The 18391-nt window shown below is 36.8% G+C and overlaps 1 protein-coding gene across 3 annotated transcripts in view; it reads left to right on the plus strand.

Moving 5' to 3' along the window:
- Positions 1-18391, plus strand: part of ESR1 (estrogen receptor 1) — a 230329-nt gene that overhangs the window by 140460 nt on the left and 71478 nt on the right. For all 3 annotated transcript variants that reach the window (XM_087882848.1, XM_060692286.2, XM_087882847.1), the window contains one exon: positions 17520-17636. In XM_087882848.1, the coding sequence (XP_087738974.1) occupies positions 17520-17636 (117 nt within the window). The remainder of the gene's footprint in view (positions 1-17519; positions 17637-18391) is intronic.

Below are 18391 nucleotides of genomic sequence, written 5' to 3' on the forward strand. Positions count from 1 at the left end.
TGATAAAAGCAAACCTCTCAGTTATACAACATACTGTCAAAGCCTGGAGGGAGAGATGATCCATTCCAAATGTCACCAGACCGCAGTAGCTAAGCCATGCTACTGTATCTTGCCTTGTCAATGGAGAAGGAGCCAATGACAGTGTGAAATCTTGCCAGTGTTAGTTTATTTTTAGCTCGTATGTGTGAATGTTCTGAATTTTGTAATGCTTGTGGACACAGATGTATCTTGTAGAAACTTCCAATCCTTATTCTGAAGTGGTTTCCACATCTAGGATAGAATTGATTGGTTGGTGGTCCTGGTCCCAGTATCTTTGGATTCAATGCGGAGAGGTTAATCTTGCCATTGAAAGATAACCTCAGTTCTGAAACCACTGGGGTTACCAGTAGGCTCCTCGGTCCAGTTCAGAAAGATGCAAATTAAACCAAAGGGCTAGAAATAAGCAATGAAGTGTCATAAATGTATACTGCTCTCACTGGAATAGTTAGATATGCACATCCATGCTTCAGATTATCATGAGGCAAGAATAGAAAACAATGTCTGCCATTGCGGCATAAATCAGCAAATCAGATAGTTGCCAGATCAATGGGAACTTTAAGCAAGCCACTTTTCACTCATCTTCATCTCCTCAAATCTCCTATTATGGATATAATATTTAGAGTTCTGATTTATGGCATAGTTGTTAAGATTACAGCCACTGGTTAATGTATTTGAAGTATTTTGAAAATGCTTTGGTGGTATGTAAGTGCAAACTATTATTACAAGTAATAATAGTCATTCATGTTAAGTTTCCACTTAATGCATATATAGGAAACCTTAAAATAGATACCATCAAGTGCAGATCTGAATAGACAAAATGCACTAATCTTTTCAATGAGGAGACCCCTCTAGGTGTTCTGTTATAGCACATAAAATCAGGCCATAGCTTATGTAAAGCCAGACATTGACAATCTGAGCAGTTCTTTCGTGAATAGTGTTTGCCATCAAGTACATTTTGGGAAAATGTAGAGATAAAGCATCTATCAAGCTGAACTTCTGGTGATGTTGTGAACTTAGTTTTCTTGTTTCCCACTGCCTTCATTTGTTTTTTAGCTTCCCAATCTAGTATTTCCTAATGGTCTCCCATGCAAGTACCAAATGGTCCGGTTTTGCTTAATTTCCAAGATCAGGCAAGATTGGCTAGCTGCTGCCACCCATCTGGGCTCTAGAGTTCTATAGAAATGCTCTACACCCTAGCTCAAGATCTGGGGGGGGGAAACCATAATTTCATGTTCTTTTAAAGGCCAACAACATGGAGATTGTTTCCTGGGTCCTGCTAGATGAAATTGCTCACTTGAGAGGATCAGAGGTAAGCCACATCTGCCAGATCTTACAATGGGTGCTGAACAGAGGTGGGTTTCATCAGGTTCTGACCAGTTCTGGAGAACCGGTAGCGGAAATTTTGAGTAGTTCAGAGAACCGGTAGTAAAAATTCTGACTGGCCTCGCCCCCATCTATTCTCTGCCTCCCAAGTCCCAGTTGATCAGGAGGAAATGGGGATTTTGCAGTAACCTTCCCCTGGATTGGGGAGGGAATGGAGATTTTACAGTATCCTTCCCCTGCCACCCCCACCATGCCATGCCCACCAAACCATGCCATGCCCACCAAGCCACACCCACAGAACCGGTAGTAAAAAATTTTGAAACCCACCACTGGTGCTGAATCTGTGGGAGACAACCCTTAGTTAACTAGGTTTTTGTAAGCTTTAAAGGTGACAGCCAGCACTTGGAATTGTACTTGGAAGCAAACTGGTAATAAGTGCAGTACTTGGGGGCCCTAGTAATCTATGAACATTTGTGACCCACCTACCACCACCCATGCCACTGTGATCTGTAGCAGCTGTAGTTTCTAATTGGTTTTCAAGGCAGTTCCAACTACAGTGCATTGCAAAAGTCTATTTGTGATGTGACCAAGGCACAAGTGACAATAAGAAGGAACTCCCAAGGATGCAGCTGACATATGAACCTGTGAAAAGGTGCTGTTGGTCATAGTTGCCTCCTGTTCTTCAAACAGGAGCTGCAAATCCAAGAGGACCCCAGATTGTGCACTAGACCTATACAAACCTGTTCAGGGCTAGAGATAGAAGGTTCCTAGTACCAGGTAGCTCAATCACTCACATGGACTTAGTCTTGCTAGGGTTGAATTGAAGTTGTTACTCCCATCCAAACTCTTACAGTCTCCAGATCCTGGAACATGACTTCAACAGCATCTGTTGGTCAGCTCAGGGATGAGTTTTATACTTGAGTATCATGTGATGATACCTGAAACTGAACTGATAGATGACCTGGCCCAGTGACCTCATGTAGATATTAAATAGAAAGGGACAGAGCATCAACTGAAGCATCCTAGATTATGCTTGATAATTCTCTTCTTATAAACACCAAGTGGAACAACCATGGAGAAAGTTGTTGGTTGAATGCAATTCTCACCCCAACTAGGACATAGAAACTTAGAAAAATGATGGCAGAAAAAGACCTAGTGGTCCTTTGAGGATTTTTTTGTTTTCTTTTTTTAATGTATGTATTGTTTTTTTTTAATTATTTTTATTTTATTTTTAAATTTTTTGTTGGATGATGAGCATCATTGTTTATCTGAGTTGTGCAAATGTTATGGACATCTTAGGTGTGAAAAGAGGGTTTTTTCCTGCTGTGAAAAAAATCGTTAAATTTTGTAAAATCTTTTCCAAATTGAGTTGTTTTCGGCTTGGATATCACAACAGTCCAGCAAGAATACTAAACACTAGAAAGCTATTTTTTAAAAACAGTAGTAGCAATGATCCACATGAGGGAAAAATATCTTCTTTTTTGCCAATTGTGTGCTTTCATTGGTTCTTTTTTTAAAAGAAAAGTAAACAAAACTTGGTGTGAAGATGCAGGCTGTGTAAATTCCTTGCTTTGCAGAAACAGGAATGATGGCATTGCTTAGAGAGGAGGTTGGCATTTGCATTCTTTAAAACTTTTGTAGACACAGAGTCTATTTTCATGTACCATATACTGAAGCGAACACTTTTAACACAAGTGCAGTGAAATGAGAATTACACTACTTGTCTGTACTGCAACTCACTTCATTAGATGCTAATAATAATAATAATAAAAATTGTTAATCAAGAAGGTCCTTCTTAGCAGCATTATTGCAAGTCAATAGATTTTAAATTACTTGTTAACTCACATGGCATTTTTAATATACAAGCTTTTTGAGCTAGTATTTTGTCTTTTCTTACAACTTTCAGTTAAGGAATGAAAGGAATAAAAACAGAAAGACTCTCTCTTGATCACTCTTATCCTCGAATTGATAAATAATGAAGCGGGTTTTTTTAGCCATTTTCCATTTATTTATCTATTTAAAATATTTTTAGAGCCACCAATCTTAAACCAAACTCTGGGTGGCTTACAACCAAGAATAAACATACAAACAGGTAATCTTTACTTAATGACTCTAATGTTGAACGGCAACTCTGCCACTAACCAAAGCAGTTGCTAAGTGGGAAATCACATGACCTCGACTGCATTTTTCCAGCTGTAAAGAGACAAGACTCTTCAGTTTCGCCCTTTGCTTTTGTTTTCTTCTATTTACTCCTTCTCTCCCTTTGGAATAATTAAGTGTCTACTTACTGTGTCTACCCTTGAACACATGGAAAGCAATGTGATCCTGTTAGCAGCTTGGGAGCTGCAGGTGGCCTCTGCAAACGTTTCTTCTCCAATCTCTCTTTTTTGGGGGGAGGTGGCAAGCAATTTCTGTAGGCAATTTCTCCTTTCACTGATCCTCCCCCCACCCCTTTCATAGAATGGAAAGCTTGGAGAGGAATTTGAAGGGAGCAAGCTGTTTGCTCTTCTACACATCAAAAGCATGGCAAAATTTATTAGGACATTCATGATTGGGCTATGAACAGGAATAAAAAAAGTTATATTTTCTCCTACTCCAAAGAGCAATGGAATATAGACTATATAGCTTTGTTTCCTATGAACATAGCTGGGAAATATATGAAGTATGATTCTATGATTTGTTGCCCAATTACAACATCAGCCCCACAAGCTTTTTCTGTATATCTGAATGATTCCTTATGATTTAGTTGGAATTTTCTAGGAAATCATTTCTGCATGGATTCCAATTTAATTTTGTAGGAGCTGTAGGTTTGTCTAGGAGCTGTGATCCTTTGAGAAGAGTACCAGTTGTGCTTATTAAAACTCTGTATAACCATGATGTCTAGTATTTGTCTAAATTTCAATTTTGTAACTATTCAATAAATTTAACCTATATCTAATTATATCTAAAATGCAAATGAGCCAAACATGTGTAAGTGCTTTTTGTGATGTAAGCTACTCACCTTCTTGTTAGGGAATCAGTAACAGTGGTGGGTTCCTCCCGGATCGGTCCGGTTCGGCCAAGCCAGTAGCAGTGACCATATGATGTCACCGAACCGGTTCTTCCCCCCCGCCCTCCCACCCCCCACCCCCCCACATTATTCTTACCTTTTATTTGGTCCCACCCCCAATCTATTGCTGCCTCCTGAGTCCCACCTGATGACTAGAGGGAAAAAAACTTTAAACTCTTGCCGCGGGGCTTCAAAGGGCCGTCCTACAGCTGATCAGTGTTAAAAGCAAACAAATGAGTTGGGTCGTAAGTGCGAGGACTGGTCGTAAGTGTGAGGACCTTCCAGAAATGACTCTGACCAGCTAACCACGCCCACCTAGTCACATGACCTCCAAGCCACATCCACAAAATAAGCCATGCCCACAGAACCGGTAGTAAAAAAATTTAGAACCCACCCCTGATCGGTAACTATAAGGTTTAGTTGCACCTTCAAAAAGAATAGTATTTATTGTTAATTTCACAAAATATTAGTTGAATGGGTGACATTGAAAGCTATCCTAGAGAAGAGCATCAGTGAGAAAAAGAGTGGAAATGAGTCAAATGAAGTAAAATTTCATTTGGTTTGCATTTGCTTGCTGGAACAGTGATGAATAGAGTTTTATAATATTGTCAGGAAAGGAAATAATCCTTGAAATATGTGTAGGGTTTAGTCTAGGCTGCATTTTTTCTCTGTCATATGCCTAGCTCAACTTTCCCCCCTTAATTGTAATGACTCCTGAAAGTCAAAAATACCTGCATGTTTAACTGTTTTCTTGCATGAACACCTTTCTGTGTTGTGTTGATGCATGAAAATCTAGTAGCATCTCTGTTCCCAAGGCCACTCTATTGATTCTATTGATTATTGCCCCACAAAGTTAACTAGAGACATCATTCCACTTGTTATTCCTTCCTGCTCTTTTCATCTCATTGTATTTTTAGAAAAGCGGTTTGTTTTCAGCTTTAGCTGCTGTTTCCATGAAGCAGCCAGAAAGCAAAATCACTTAGGCTTATTGCTTGGTTAAATCTCCTTTGCATAAAAATTACTTAAGGAAAAAGGAACCATCACAAACAGTACTTAAACCATTTCTGTAGTTTATAACTACCACTTATGTTGGAGCATGACTAGTTGATCTATGATCTAGACAGATTTTCTCTTCTTTAAGTCTGAGCTTCCTGGAAGAAATAAAACTACATTTGTGGCTGGAATCACAGTTGAGCTTTTGCCCAGAAAATGAAGAATATTCTCAACACATACTGATTATTCATTTTATGAAAGCAAAAAGCTTTCTATTTTGTAAATGTGACATAACAACATGTATTTTTAAAAAATGATTGTTTTATATTCCAAATGAGCCATAGATCAAAACAGTTGGCTGAAAAAGAAGCACAGAGTGTTCATAATTTCCTGCCATTTTGTCAATAGATTTCAAAGGTATCTCATGTATTTCCCCTCCCCCTTTTTTCCTTTTTCTTTTGAGGCAATAGTAGATTTTTATTCAGATGTTCCAGTTCAGGGGCAGGGACCCAGGTCCTGTACTGATAAAATGAGAGCAACAGGAATCCATTACACTGAAGTATTGGGAAAAGAAGGTCCCATATCATCCTGCAAACACAGATGTCACAGCTAAGATGGTGCCACATCTGTTTCCAGTCCACATCTGTTTTTGTACATTATTCATAATCCCAGGCATTCGATTTTTAATCAAAAAAATCCCACTTAGTTATATGTGACAGTCACACATAAGGGTACTTGTACAAGCAACCTTGGATTGAGGCGAAGTTAAAAGTAATACATACAGGAAATAGAAAGTAGGTGTAATTATCAAACAGTGAGCTCATTATTTAGAAAAGAAGGTAGATTGGTAGCAGAAAACTTGAAAAGGAAAAATACTGTGCCTTCAAAAAGAGAAAAAGAGGACATGAGTAACTACTGTCAGCAAAACTCTGGATCAGATTATTAAACAGTTCATAAGCATTTAGATTAGAAAGAATGCCTTGCTTATCAGGAGTGAACAGCAGTTATAAAAAACGAGTCATATCAAAATTAACCTTCTTTTGGTAGAAAAACCAGTTTAGTTGACCATAGAAGAGTGGTGGATATGGAGTTCAGAAATACATCTAAAATCCTGAAATCCTACTAGAACAAAATGTGGGCTAAATTATGCTAATGTTAGATGGATAGAGATCTGCAGGATCCACTCTGAGTTGGTCACCAGTACCAGAGGCTATACTTCCAAGCTTTCAGCCATCCTCAGGGAACTTCTCTCTCTCTCTCTCCAGACTGAAAGAGATAGAGATCTGGTTCAAAAAGTGTATTTAACAAGTATATATCAATAATGGACATGTCAAATGGAAAACTGCAGGGCTTGTACTATACCATATACATTCTCTTGTAAATGACTTAAATAAGAGGTTCAAAAGATAATTATCAAATCTGCAGAAAATACACAATTACAGAGGTAGTTAACAATTTAGGATAGCTTCTAGATGCAAAAGGATCTTGACAATTGCAAATTACTAATGTTCTTTGCATAGGAAAAATCAAAGACATGAGACAGCATAGGTGTGTGTACTCATGATGGGCAGCAGAATATGCAAATAGGATCTGGGTGTCTTGGTGGATCACAAATAAGACATAAACCAACAGTAAGGTATCCATAACGTCTCCCTTTTCCATTTCCAACCCAAATGCAGTCCTTAAATGAAGATGAAGAAAAGTCACTTTCCTTTCTATTTTCTGATGGACAGATCAGATCTAAAATGTCACATCCAGTTCAGGGCACTGGATAGTAGGAAAGACATTGCGAAGCTGGAGTGTATCCAGAGGAAAACAACCAACATGATAAGTGTTCAGGAAGCAAATACTTATGGGAATTGTTGGAAGTGTTGACTACGTTTATGGAGAATAGAAGTCTATAAGGAGATGAGAAATATCTTCAAGTATCTAGGAGATGTTATGTAAAAGATAGAGTAGACTTGCTCAGTGTTGATTCAGAAGAGAAGAGAGAATATATTTTCATTACAAAGAAACAGCTTTCAACCAAACAATGGGAAGAATTTCCTAATGGTACAAGTTGTTCAACAATGGAACAGATTGCTTTAGGAAGTAATTTACTCTTATGAGTTTTGATTTGTTAAATTTGTGTTCTATCAAATGACTGAATGAGGTCCAATTCTATTGAGTATTTCTGTATTTGGATCTAATCACAATTAAATTGGTTTCCAGACAGGGTCCAAACTGTGCAGACAATTCAACCAGTTACCTTACCATATTGTTTCTTTACACATTTGAAGAATGCTTAGGTCCTACTGGAATGAGAGTTGAGCCAAAACTGATCAGAATATATATTTTTGATAATATTTCTTGGACTTATTCTTATTCCCCCAGTTTACAGAAATTTCTACAGAACTTTCTACCTTATATTTTGGATGGTGGCTGGCATTTTTCCTTTACAGTGCTTAGAATAATAGGTCATTCTGGGTCAAAGACATTTTGAAGATGAGATACCACAAGCCCACATAATTGTCATTGCTATTTGCAGAAACTAAGACAAATATCTTAGGGGAAAATATATATATTATGTCACTAATAATAACAATTCCACCCTGTGGAACTATTACAGAAGTTCTGTTTGCCAATGAAAAATTCAGTGAAGTGGTCCATCCTACAATTTTTTTGTCCATAAATAGACCAAAGAATATTTATATAAGTTATTAACAACTGAGTCACTGAAACCTATATTACTGAATTGATTTCAAGGGATCCAAGAATGATTTTTGATCTTTCATTTGCAAGAAATAAGTCATTTATAAAACTCTCCTTTGTAGAGAAATATTTGAACTATTAATGTTGCAATATATGAATTTTGCTAAAGATCTTTTGTATATACAAAAAGCCCACTTAGCATATCTACTTGAACAGAAAGATTTTGCGGTCAGTAATTCTGTCAGTGTTTAAAAACAAAACAGGCCAGATCCAGATGAAATAACTATTTGCTTTGCCAAAATTTCTGTAGAGCCAAAATCTGCTGCTGTTGACTTTTCTAAACAATCCTTTACATACATCTTAATAATATTATTAGCTTCGGTTTTTTTATGTTTCCTTATAGCTATATTCCTACCCACATTCTTATTTTCATTTCAGAAATTACCCATAGCGACTTTTAATTGATGCTTGGTGTAATAATATTGCAGCTTCATAAAATGAATTGTTTATAATCCACATGTAATCAACATCTCACATGACTATAGTTAGCAAAAATTATTGCTTATTTATGTAATCATATGAGATACCCTCTCATTAAAGCCTATCATTAAAACAATCCCTTTCACTTCAATAAATTCAAGTTTTCTGTTAAATAAATAACAGATAAAAGCTTTATGGGTCCCCCCCCCATATTAGAGGTTCTAAGAATTTTTAATTAACAAGTATTTTCCTGATGGACAACAGCTTATATTTAATTTACAATAACAGATTTGTAAACTGATTTATTTTACTTTTATATATTTAATGTAAATTTAATGTTTCTAAAGTTTAGTCTGAGAGGCACATATAAAAAAAATCTCTAGTTCATGTAGTATTACACTCTTTCACTTTTCATCTTTCTCTTGAATGATCTTCTCCATGCCAGCAGCTTTACAATTAAGCTTTGATTAACATAAAATAATAAACAGATAGTGCCATGATTGAGTAAACACCAATGTTTGTAATTAATACAAGAGATAATAAATTTTTAAATGGCCTTTAAAAATTTGAACAAGAAAGAAAGGGGAAGGAGAACCAATCAAATGAAGCTGTTAAATGAACCCCAGGGCATGTTTGAAACTGGTTTCATGTCCCCAAATCTCCAGAAATATTTGCCCACTGCTTGCTGCTGTTGCCAACCTTACAATGTTCGGTCCTCCTAGGAACAAACAGCTGACAATGAGAGAGAGTGAAATTGGTATCTCTAGCCAACCCCATTCTCCTGTCTCTTGTCAGTATTATTGCCACAGGTCTGCAGTTCAACAGCTGTGATGAAATGATGCTGAGGTGCCATGGAAACATGACTTCAGCAAGGAGGGCAGGAGAAATGAGGAGATTTTGTTTTAGCTCAGCTCTCCTTCTTGATCTGGCTGTTATGCTTATATCCCAGCACAGTCATAATAGAACTAGAACCTACAGAAACATCCATACCTATGGGGAGTTTCTCATTGTCCTCTCTGTGAAGGAGCAGGAAGATCTTAATTCACAGTTCACAAAGTGAAAGAAAACCTTATCATTCCCCAAAGGTAACCTGGACTTGCCTTACTTGGAAGGAGAGGAAGCTCAATTGTGCTAGCTTATTGAGGTAGAACAGGACCAAGTGCTGACATCAATGTGGCATCAGGAGTTTGTGTGTGTGGTGAAACGGGTGCACAAATTTGAGAAATGTTGCAAGTCCAACTACTTGGACAACCCAACAGCCATGATTGGGGTTTTCCTCTCCCTCAGGTTGTCAGGCTTTTCCTGGTACTCAGGAGGAGAGCAGCCTACTCAGATGAGCTCTCAAAGCCCTTAGGAAGGTGGTGGTGGTGAGGCATTGGATAGCTCTAGGACTTTCTTCACAATCTCCCAGCTCTCCTTTTTCAATATTGGGCAAGTTGAAAAAGGAATTAAACCTCTTCATCCAAATGTACTCAAAGTAGAAATCAACAGACCAACATTTAGTAAGCAATCTGTATATAAAAAACTTGTGGTTGGAAATAAAACGTACTTAAAGTAAAGAATAAAAAGCTTCTATTCAGTTCATATAATGTTTCATGCAAAGTTTAATATATTGCTTCTTTGATCTCTTCAATGTCTGCTACATACATAATTTGAAACACTGCAATATTTTGCTGAGAGTCATTATATAAATGGGATACAAAACATTAGGCCAATAAATATAAATAGGACTTAATGGAAGATATTTCAAAAGGCAATTATAGTGGGCAACTGGAATTCATCAAGAGGCTTGATTGAGTTTCTTAGAGCTTTGTCATGATTGTGTGTGGTCCTGGTTCACTTAAGTGTAAATATCTTTCCATTTGGAGATATTTTGTATTAATAAGTCCTTAATTCACTAGCCAGAATAGTGTTCTGTTCAGTTTTTATTGTTTGTTTGTTTACTCTTCTCTTTAATGCTCACCTTATTAAATATCATGTATCTTTGAGCTGACTTTGGCTATGAATGGACTAACAGAGTGAAAAAAAAATGCACTGTTCATTTCTTTTGCTAAGCAAACATTTCTCTACAGATGCTCTATCCCATCTCCCGAGTTGTAAGGAATATCAAGAAAAGCATTAAGGTGTATATATACACAGTTGGGAGGGGCTGAATTAGACTCTTCCCATGCCACTTTCCCAGCCCCCAAAAAATAATTCTTAAATTTCTCTGAAGCAACACTGTACATTTGTATGTCAGGTTTGGAATATGGAATTTGCATAATAGCAGTTGTGTCATTTTGTTATCCACTGCTGCAGCTAAATTCTATAGGTCTTTAGAACAGAACTCAGAATAGGGAGATTTAGTGGCATTGCTATCTGATATTCCTGCCCCTCAATGGTACCAAACATCTGTGCAATTTTTCTAAGAAAAATTCCCAGTCTTGGGGGAAAATCTACAATAATATAACAGTTCTCAAAAGCAGAGGAGAATGTGGGGTGTTTTTAGTTCCAGGACTATATATGAGATCAAGATTCATAGTACTGAAGTTACTTTGGAATCTGAAATAAAATGCAGTAAGTGGAGTAGCCACTCCACTTTCCTTAATGGTTCACTCTTCTTGGTGTACTGTAGTAATTATATATTGGAATAGGACTGGGCAGACCCATCCTCAGCCATGGAAATTCAGTAGATCATTGTGTGTCAGAGCCATTGTCTTCAGTCAAAGCTATTTGTCATTACACTCCAGGATAAAGTCCTCTTCATTTGAAGACTATGAATTATAATATATCATGCTAGTCTCAGTTTTAGGTTTAGAAAAGTGACCATCCCAAATTCCTGTGTCAAAGGATAGACCAGAACCTGTGTCTCCCCATTATTTAGCACTTTATTAACCGCACCACACTAGTTTTCATTCTATAGCTTTATCTGGGATAAATTTTGTACATACTACTCTCTCTGCCCCCTTATTGAATTACAGTATAATTGTAATTGTTCTCATAAGTTTAACCACCTGAATCACCTTGACTCCAGTTTTGTGGCATTAGTATTGTTTCCTTAATGATAAAATAATTATATTGTTCCTAGTTTGTACACACTCAGAATGTATCAGCTACATGGAAGGTGCAGGTTATTATCTAATTTAGGATAATGTAAATTACATATTGGTTCTAAGTTACCCATAAATACTGACATCTATTCTTTTTAAATTATACATTTCTTTGGCAAGATGTCAATTTTAATGTTTATTTGATATGCATAAAATTGCTTCACTTAAAAGGTTATAGTGAATTTTAGTTAAATCGGTTATAAACAATCAGAAGCTATGCAAATTATAATTACAGTAGTAGAAGCTGTACAAATTATTATGGCACAATGTAAGAAAACAATGGAGAGGAGAAACAGCTTGATAAAAGGGATTCAACTAAAAGTATCAATTTGAAGGCAGAATGAGGGAAATCAACATGCTTTATTAATTCATTTCTTCGGAATAGGAAGTTTTATGTTTATTATTTGTCTCAATTTTTGCTTTGTTTAGGCTTTAGTTCAGTTAAGCAAAATAACAACATTGCTAATGCTTAGATTGATTCTTATTGTTCATTACTTCAATAATTGGTCCTGTTTGTGCAAAAAGGAAACAAATACTTTTCTTTTATAAGATAAAGTTTCCCTCAACAAACAACTGTTGGTTGTTACTAAAGCAATTCTATGATTCAATTCTTCCCTTTCAAATAATGCATTTCTAATAAATGTAATCCAGTGTATCTAAGATTACAACAGTACATCAGTATGTGAAAAAGAAATGCATGTGTACTACTGTCGCTTATCATCCTTGTCTGACATCTTGAAAGAAAGATAACATGAATGAAAGTTGAATTAATAGGAAGCTTACACATTGAATGATCAATGTGTAAGCTTCCTATTCCTGCTGAGAAATTATTTTGCTGAATAAAAGGAATCTGATCAACATGTGCTTAGCAGCAAGAAACAGTAGTGAGAATAAGGTGTCCAAAGGTCTGGGATAGTTTCAGTGCAGACAGTTTGTGTGAATACATCCCGCTCTTGCAAACTACTACCATTTGGGTTTTAGCTATTCTACCTGCTTCTTCTACACTAGTAACTGTAATTGTACAAGAAAAAAGGGTGCCACAGATTCTGAAGAAGAAAAAGAAAGCTCAGCTAAAATGGTAGTTCCAATTCAATGCCAGTTGAAATGCCAGTTTTCATCATGCTGATTTTGTTTTCAGATACCCAGTTTGGTGTAATGGTTAAGGCACAGGCTAGAAACCAGGAAACTGAGAATTCTAGTCGTACCTTAGGTACAAAGGCAACTGGGTGACCTTGGAACAATCACTCTCAGTCTGAGAAAAGAGGTTGTGGCAAACCATTTCTGAAAGAACTCCAGTGAGTACAGTAGTCCAGGCAGTTGCCAAGAGTTAAAAACTGACTTGAAGACACAATAAATCTTTTTTTTTAATTTTCTCAATCTGCGATTGAAGTAAATGGCCTCTGTGACAACTACTACCGTGTTCCCCCCAAAATAAGATCCTGTCTTATATTTTTTTTTAACCCCGAAATAAGCACTTGGCTTTATTTTCGGGGAGGTCTTATTATTTTGGGGCACTTAGAGCAAGATGGGGGTCCTCTTGCCATTTTACCTGATTTGCAGCTCTGCATTTAAATATTTTTCGGGAGGGCTTATTTTCGGGGGAGGCTTATTTTAGTGCATGCACTCAAAAGCCTGATTGGGCTTATTATCAAGGGATGTCTTATTTTTGGGGAAACAGGGTACAGAACTATAATGTATGAATAACTTAAATAAACAGAATATTTTTCGTGTGATTTCTACCACAAAAAACTCCCTCCTGTTGTATTGGCTAATGAAAGCTTAATCTGCAAACAGTAAATTCCTTCAAATTTATTTTGTACCATTTGAGAAGCTTTTACAGGCAGTCATATTATTGTGACAGTTTTTGCCACTATGCAAAATTCATTTCAAAAATTGAGATATCAATGATCGTTTGCAGCACATAAGAAAAGCAATCCACATGTCTGCTTAATTATGTAACTTATTATTCAGCCATATGTGTTTTTAAAAATGTGGATTATCTCAAGGGTGATCGTAGGAAAAATGAAAATGAATGATTAATTATGTTTTCTTATGCCAAAACGCCAGCTGTTAGTTTGATCATATGCCACATACTGAAAGCAATTGTGATCTATCAGATGGGAAGAGTGAGACAAGATATCATAACTGTGAGCCAGAAATCCAGAGATTGGAATCTCCAATGGCCAGCAACATTTTGTGGGCTGAGGAAAAGATATATATCACTGTCATCTGGAAAAGAAATGTTGCCTTTTTATTAACTGTCTGAAATGGGGAAAAAAAGATAGACGCTATAAAAATCTTAATGGATACAAATCAATAACTTATTTTATAAAAATAGTGAACTCGGTGTTGATATGGCGACAGTGGTAATGGAGGCATGGTGAAGAATTCCAAATGGGTCTTTTTTTTCCAAACAAGATGGTGAATAATAATCAATATTAATAAATAAAAAAAACCTCGCATATTTGGGAACATATCTACAGTAGTGGATCTTCAGTACTTTACTGAAAGTAGGTGCACATTTTTGCACCAGCTCTAGACTTCTTGACAGCACAACTGGTAATGTTCATCGTATTAGACATTCACAGTAAAACTTTGGGGTTTCTTCTGCAACATGTGAAATGCTGGACTTGTCGATAGTCTGGTTTCCCAATCGATAGGAACTCTTTAATACTGTGCTCCCATGAGTCCTTGGAGAATATGGTGATGTAAAAATATAGCAGTAAATAAATACATGAATTCTTGCCTTGCCCTGCCTCCAGAACTGAGAGCAATAATTACTTTCTCTTCCACTGGCTCAACTTCAAAAATGCACCTTTTCAAGGTTTCAAACCAGTAGCCTGCATTTTGCAGTTTGTTTTTCTCCTCTGGGATTTAGCCTGAGGAAACAGGTAGAACTCTTATTGATTTCATATTCTCTTGCTTAGCCCGGGCAAGTGTGCACCTTCACAGAATTGCAAGTTTCTGCAAACAGTTTGGGGAAAAAAATGCAGCTGCAATAAGCAAATATTATTAAAAACATGTTGGGAAATACCAACAAAGCTATCCTTTTATTTGCAAAGCCCCCTGTTGCTTTTAAATTAAAAAAAAATGAAAAAATGACAGCTGTGTGGGGATAGGTCTTAAATTTAATTTATAAATAGCCAGATAATTGGTTGGATGCAATACGTACTTAAAAAATGGATGGGGAAGCACTAATAATTTATTTGCTTTTTAAAATATGTAGAAAGGATTAGGACATTTTTATTACTTTTAGAGCTGAGGGGACAGCACATTGATTAAATAATGTTGCTCTACATTCTTTTATGGTCCCATGGGGAAACTGGAAAGATTGTTGTTTGGCTGATGGTGTTTATTGCCTCTTCCCAGGTTTTTTAGGTCAGCAGGACTGAAAAGGATTGCAGATCTCTTTTATCCTGTTTTGGAAGATTTGTGAAGTGAAATTGATGGCAGTCTATAGGAGTAAATGTTTTTTTAATAGTAAATTTCCTGTCAGGAAAAGATTGACCATATCATAATAGGAAGAATTTACAGTGGACTGTATTTATATCAAGTCTTTTTTTCCCCTTGCATAAAAAAACTTTTCTTGTAGATTTGCATATTGATTCAGGTGGGCTTCTACATTTTATCCCGATATGATTCTATTGAAATGTTCAATCATGCTTAATTATCAAGGCATTAGATTCATAAGCTACCTTTCCCTCAGCAGCTCTTGAGGGCATAGCAGGGGTGGCTTCTACTTACCTTTACTACCGGTTTACAGCGGGGCCACGCGCAGGCGCTCTTCTATGCATGCGCAGAAGTGTTTTGTTGATATCGGGGTCGGTGGGCGGAGCCTCCCACCAATTTTACTACCAGTTATATAGAACCGGTGCGAACCGGGGGCAACCCACCATTGGGGCATAGGTAGGCCTTCCTTCACTGATTTTGGATTGAAGAATGCAGTGGAATATCAAGACATTGTCTCTATTGTTTCTGATGAAATAGCAGATTTAAGCCATAAATGTGCCTATTCTGCATTCATTTGATAATTAGAAATTACAATCCGGTGCCAAATTTTGGAAAGGTTCAGAGAGGTACATCCAGTAATTAATGAGAGGCAACTATTGGATAAAAAAATCTTTCCATGAATATGATATGAAAATTTATTTACAATCACTGGTATGATCTCTCTCTGTTACTTCTGGTGGAAAACACAATACCTATGAAAAAGGTCTGGAATATAATTTTTGGTTTTGAATTTGTATTGGTGATTTCCCATGGTTTATGATTTATAAGAGAATACCACCAACCATTGTGTGCAGTGATTTTTAAAAAAATAATTATGTATTAGTACTCTTTTCTAATGATTTTTCACTGTGGGCAGGGCCATCCAAGAGAAAGTCAATAAGGCTGTTATGACTTTATGATTAAACCTGCACTCCCTTTTTTACATCAATGTCAGTAAAACTTCAGTTTTATGGTCTCAACCATCATATTGATTTTTTCCCCGTACACTTTTCCAGAAGTGCCTCTGAAAGTGGGACTTTGCTGTATATGACCAACTATAGGTCAAAATCAAGAATGAAATATTAAGAAAATGTTAATTTCTGAGATTTTGTTGCTGCTTTATAAATGTTATCAATGAATGTTTCTTTTTCACGCATAGTAGGGAGTGGCACAAGGTAACACATTTACATGGAGCTTTCTAGGAAAGTTCCAGAGGTGGATTTCAGCTGGTTCTGACCAGTTCTGGAGAATCAGTAGCAGAAATTTTGAGTAATTTGGATAACTGGTAAATACCACCTCTGACTGGCCCCACCCCCATCTATTCTCTGCCTCCCCAGTCCCAGCTGATCAGGAGGAAATGGGGATTTTGCAGTAACCTTCCCCTGGAGTGGGGAGGGAATGGAGATTTTACAATATCCTTCCCCTGGAGTGGGGTGGGATGGAGATTTTACAGTATCCTTCCCCTGCCACGCCCACCAAGCCACACCACGCCCACCAAGCCATGCCCATAGAACCGGTAATAAAAAGTTTTGAATCCCACCACTGGAAAGTTCACATTGTTTGGTACAAGTCAGCAGATGTTCCTGGTATAATCTGATACAGTAGCTGTATTTTTTAATTTCTGTTTCTTAATACGTAAGAAAAACTTCAGTGCTTGATCTAATGAGATTCAAGCTCTGTCAAGTTCCAGCCATCTTTAACAGCTCAGCTGAGTTAAAAAAATTACTGCTACAAATAAACATTTTGTGGTGCACTTTAATCTATGTAGCCAGTTGAAGAAGGTATTATGACTAGAATTGGTTTGTTGTTTTTTATTGGAATCAAATCTGTCCTATTATAAAATGTACAGGTGAATGCTAGTACATGTTTGGGGATTCACCATTCATTGTCATAAGAATTGCAGTAAGGATAAGTGCACCTGGATAAGCTATAGTCTTATAATCAGAAAAAATAAGTCTAACATTGTTAGACTCTTCCAAAGGGTAACAAATGTGGTAACCATTTATAGCACTGAAAAACAAGCTACTGCAATCATACCAGTGGTGGGTTACCCTGGTTCGGACTGGTTCGCAAGAACCAGTAGTAAAACCGGCAGGAGGCTCCGCCCACTGACCCCGACGTCATCAGGAAGCTTCTGTGTACAGCCCCATTGCGAACCTGTAGTAAAGTTAAGTGCAACCCACCCCTGAATCATACTTATACCAGTTTACATTGTAGGTATTTAAACATTGCACATTCAAGGTTTATTCAGTACTGAATCAACACATTACAAATTTAGTAGTGAATTTCAGGGGAAACTATTCAGCAAACTAAACCAGAAGGTGCTGTAGAATGATAGTTTCCCCCCCCCCCTACTTATTTTATAGGTCATAATGACTACATGTGCCCTGCTACCAACCAGTGTACCATTGACAAGAACAGAAGGAAAAGCTGCCAGGCTTGTAGGCTCCGAAAATGCTATGAAGTTGGAATGATGAAAGGTGGTATGTATTGCGTTATTAGTCTTAACCTGTATTACAAATATTTTTCATCCCCTGTAATCCCATATGTGGCTCCCTTGTCAATAATTAATCACATTGCACCTTGTAATATTTACCTTCAGGTAAATTGGAATACGGTTATAGTTCAACTAACGCTTATCTTCAATGCATAATCCCTATTTTTGAAGTTTTTATGTAATCTCACTTTTAAAGGAAGGAAAGAAAACTCCATACAGGTTTTGAGGTACCTAAATTGAGGTAGTCCTCAATTTACGATCAAAATTGAGCCCAAAATTTATGTTGTTAAGTGAGAAATTTGTTAAGTGAGTTTTGCCCCATTTTATGACCTTTCTTGCCACATTTGTTAAGTGAATCACTGCAATTGTGGATAAGTCAAAAATTTTAGATGGCAAAATACTTCCTCCCAAATGGAGTTCAACATACAAGTAATCCTCGATTTACAACAGTTCATTTAGTGGCCGTTTGAAGTTAGAATGGCACTGAAAAAAAGTGATTTATGACCGTTTTTCACACTTATTTAATTTTATATATTTTTTATTGTAATTTTTCCTTTTCCAAAACTCTAATACATAATCAAACAGACATATGAACTATTAATCCAACATCTATAAAAATGACACTGTCCGTTTTTCACACTTATGACCGTTGCAGCATCTCCGTATTCAAGTAATCAAAATTCAGATGCTGGGCAACTGTCTCATATTTATGACGATTGCAGTGACCCAGGGTCATGTGAT

Source organism: Pantherophis guttatus, chromosome 1 (assembly GCF_059756535.1).
Source record: "Pantherophis guttatus breed Tessera chromosome 1, ASM5975653v1, whole genome shotgun sequence".
Lineage (NCBI taxonomy): Eukaryota > Metazoa > Chordata > Lepidosauria > Squamata > Colubridae > Pantherophis > Pantherophis guttatus.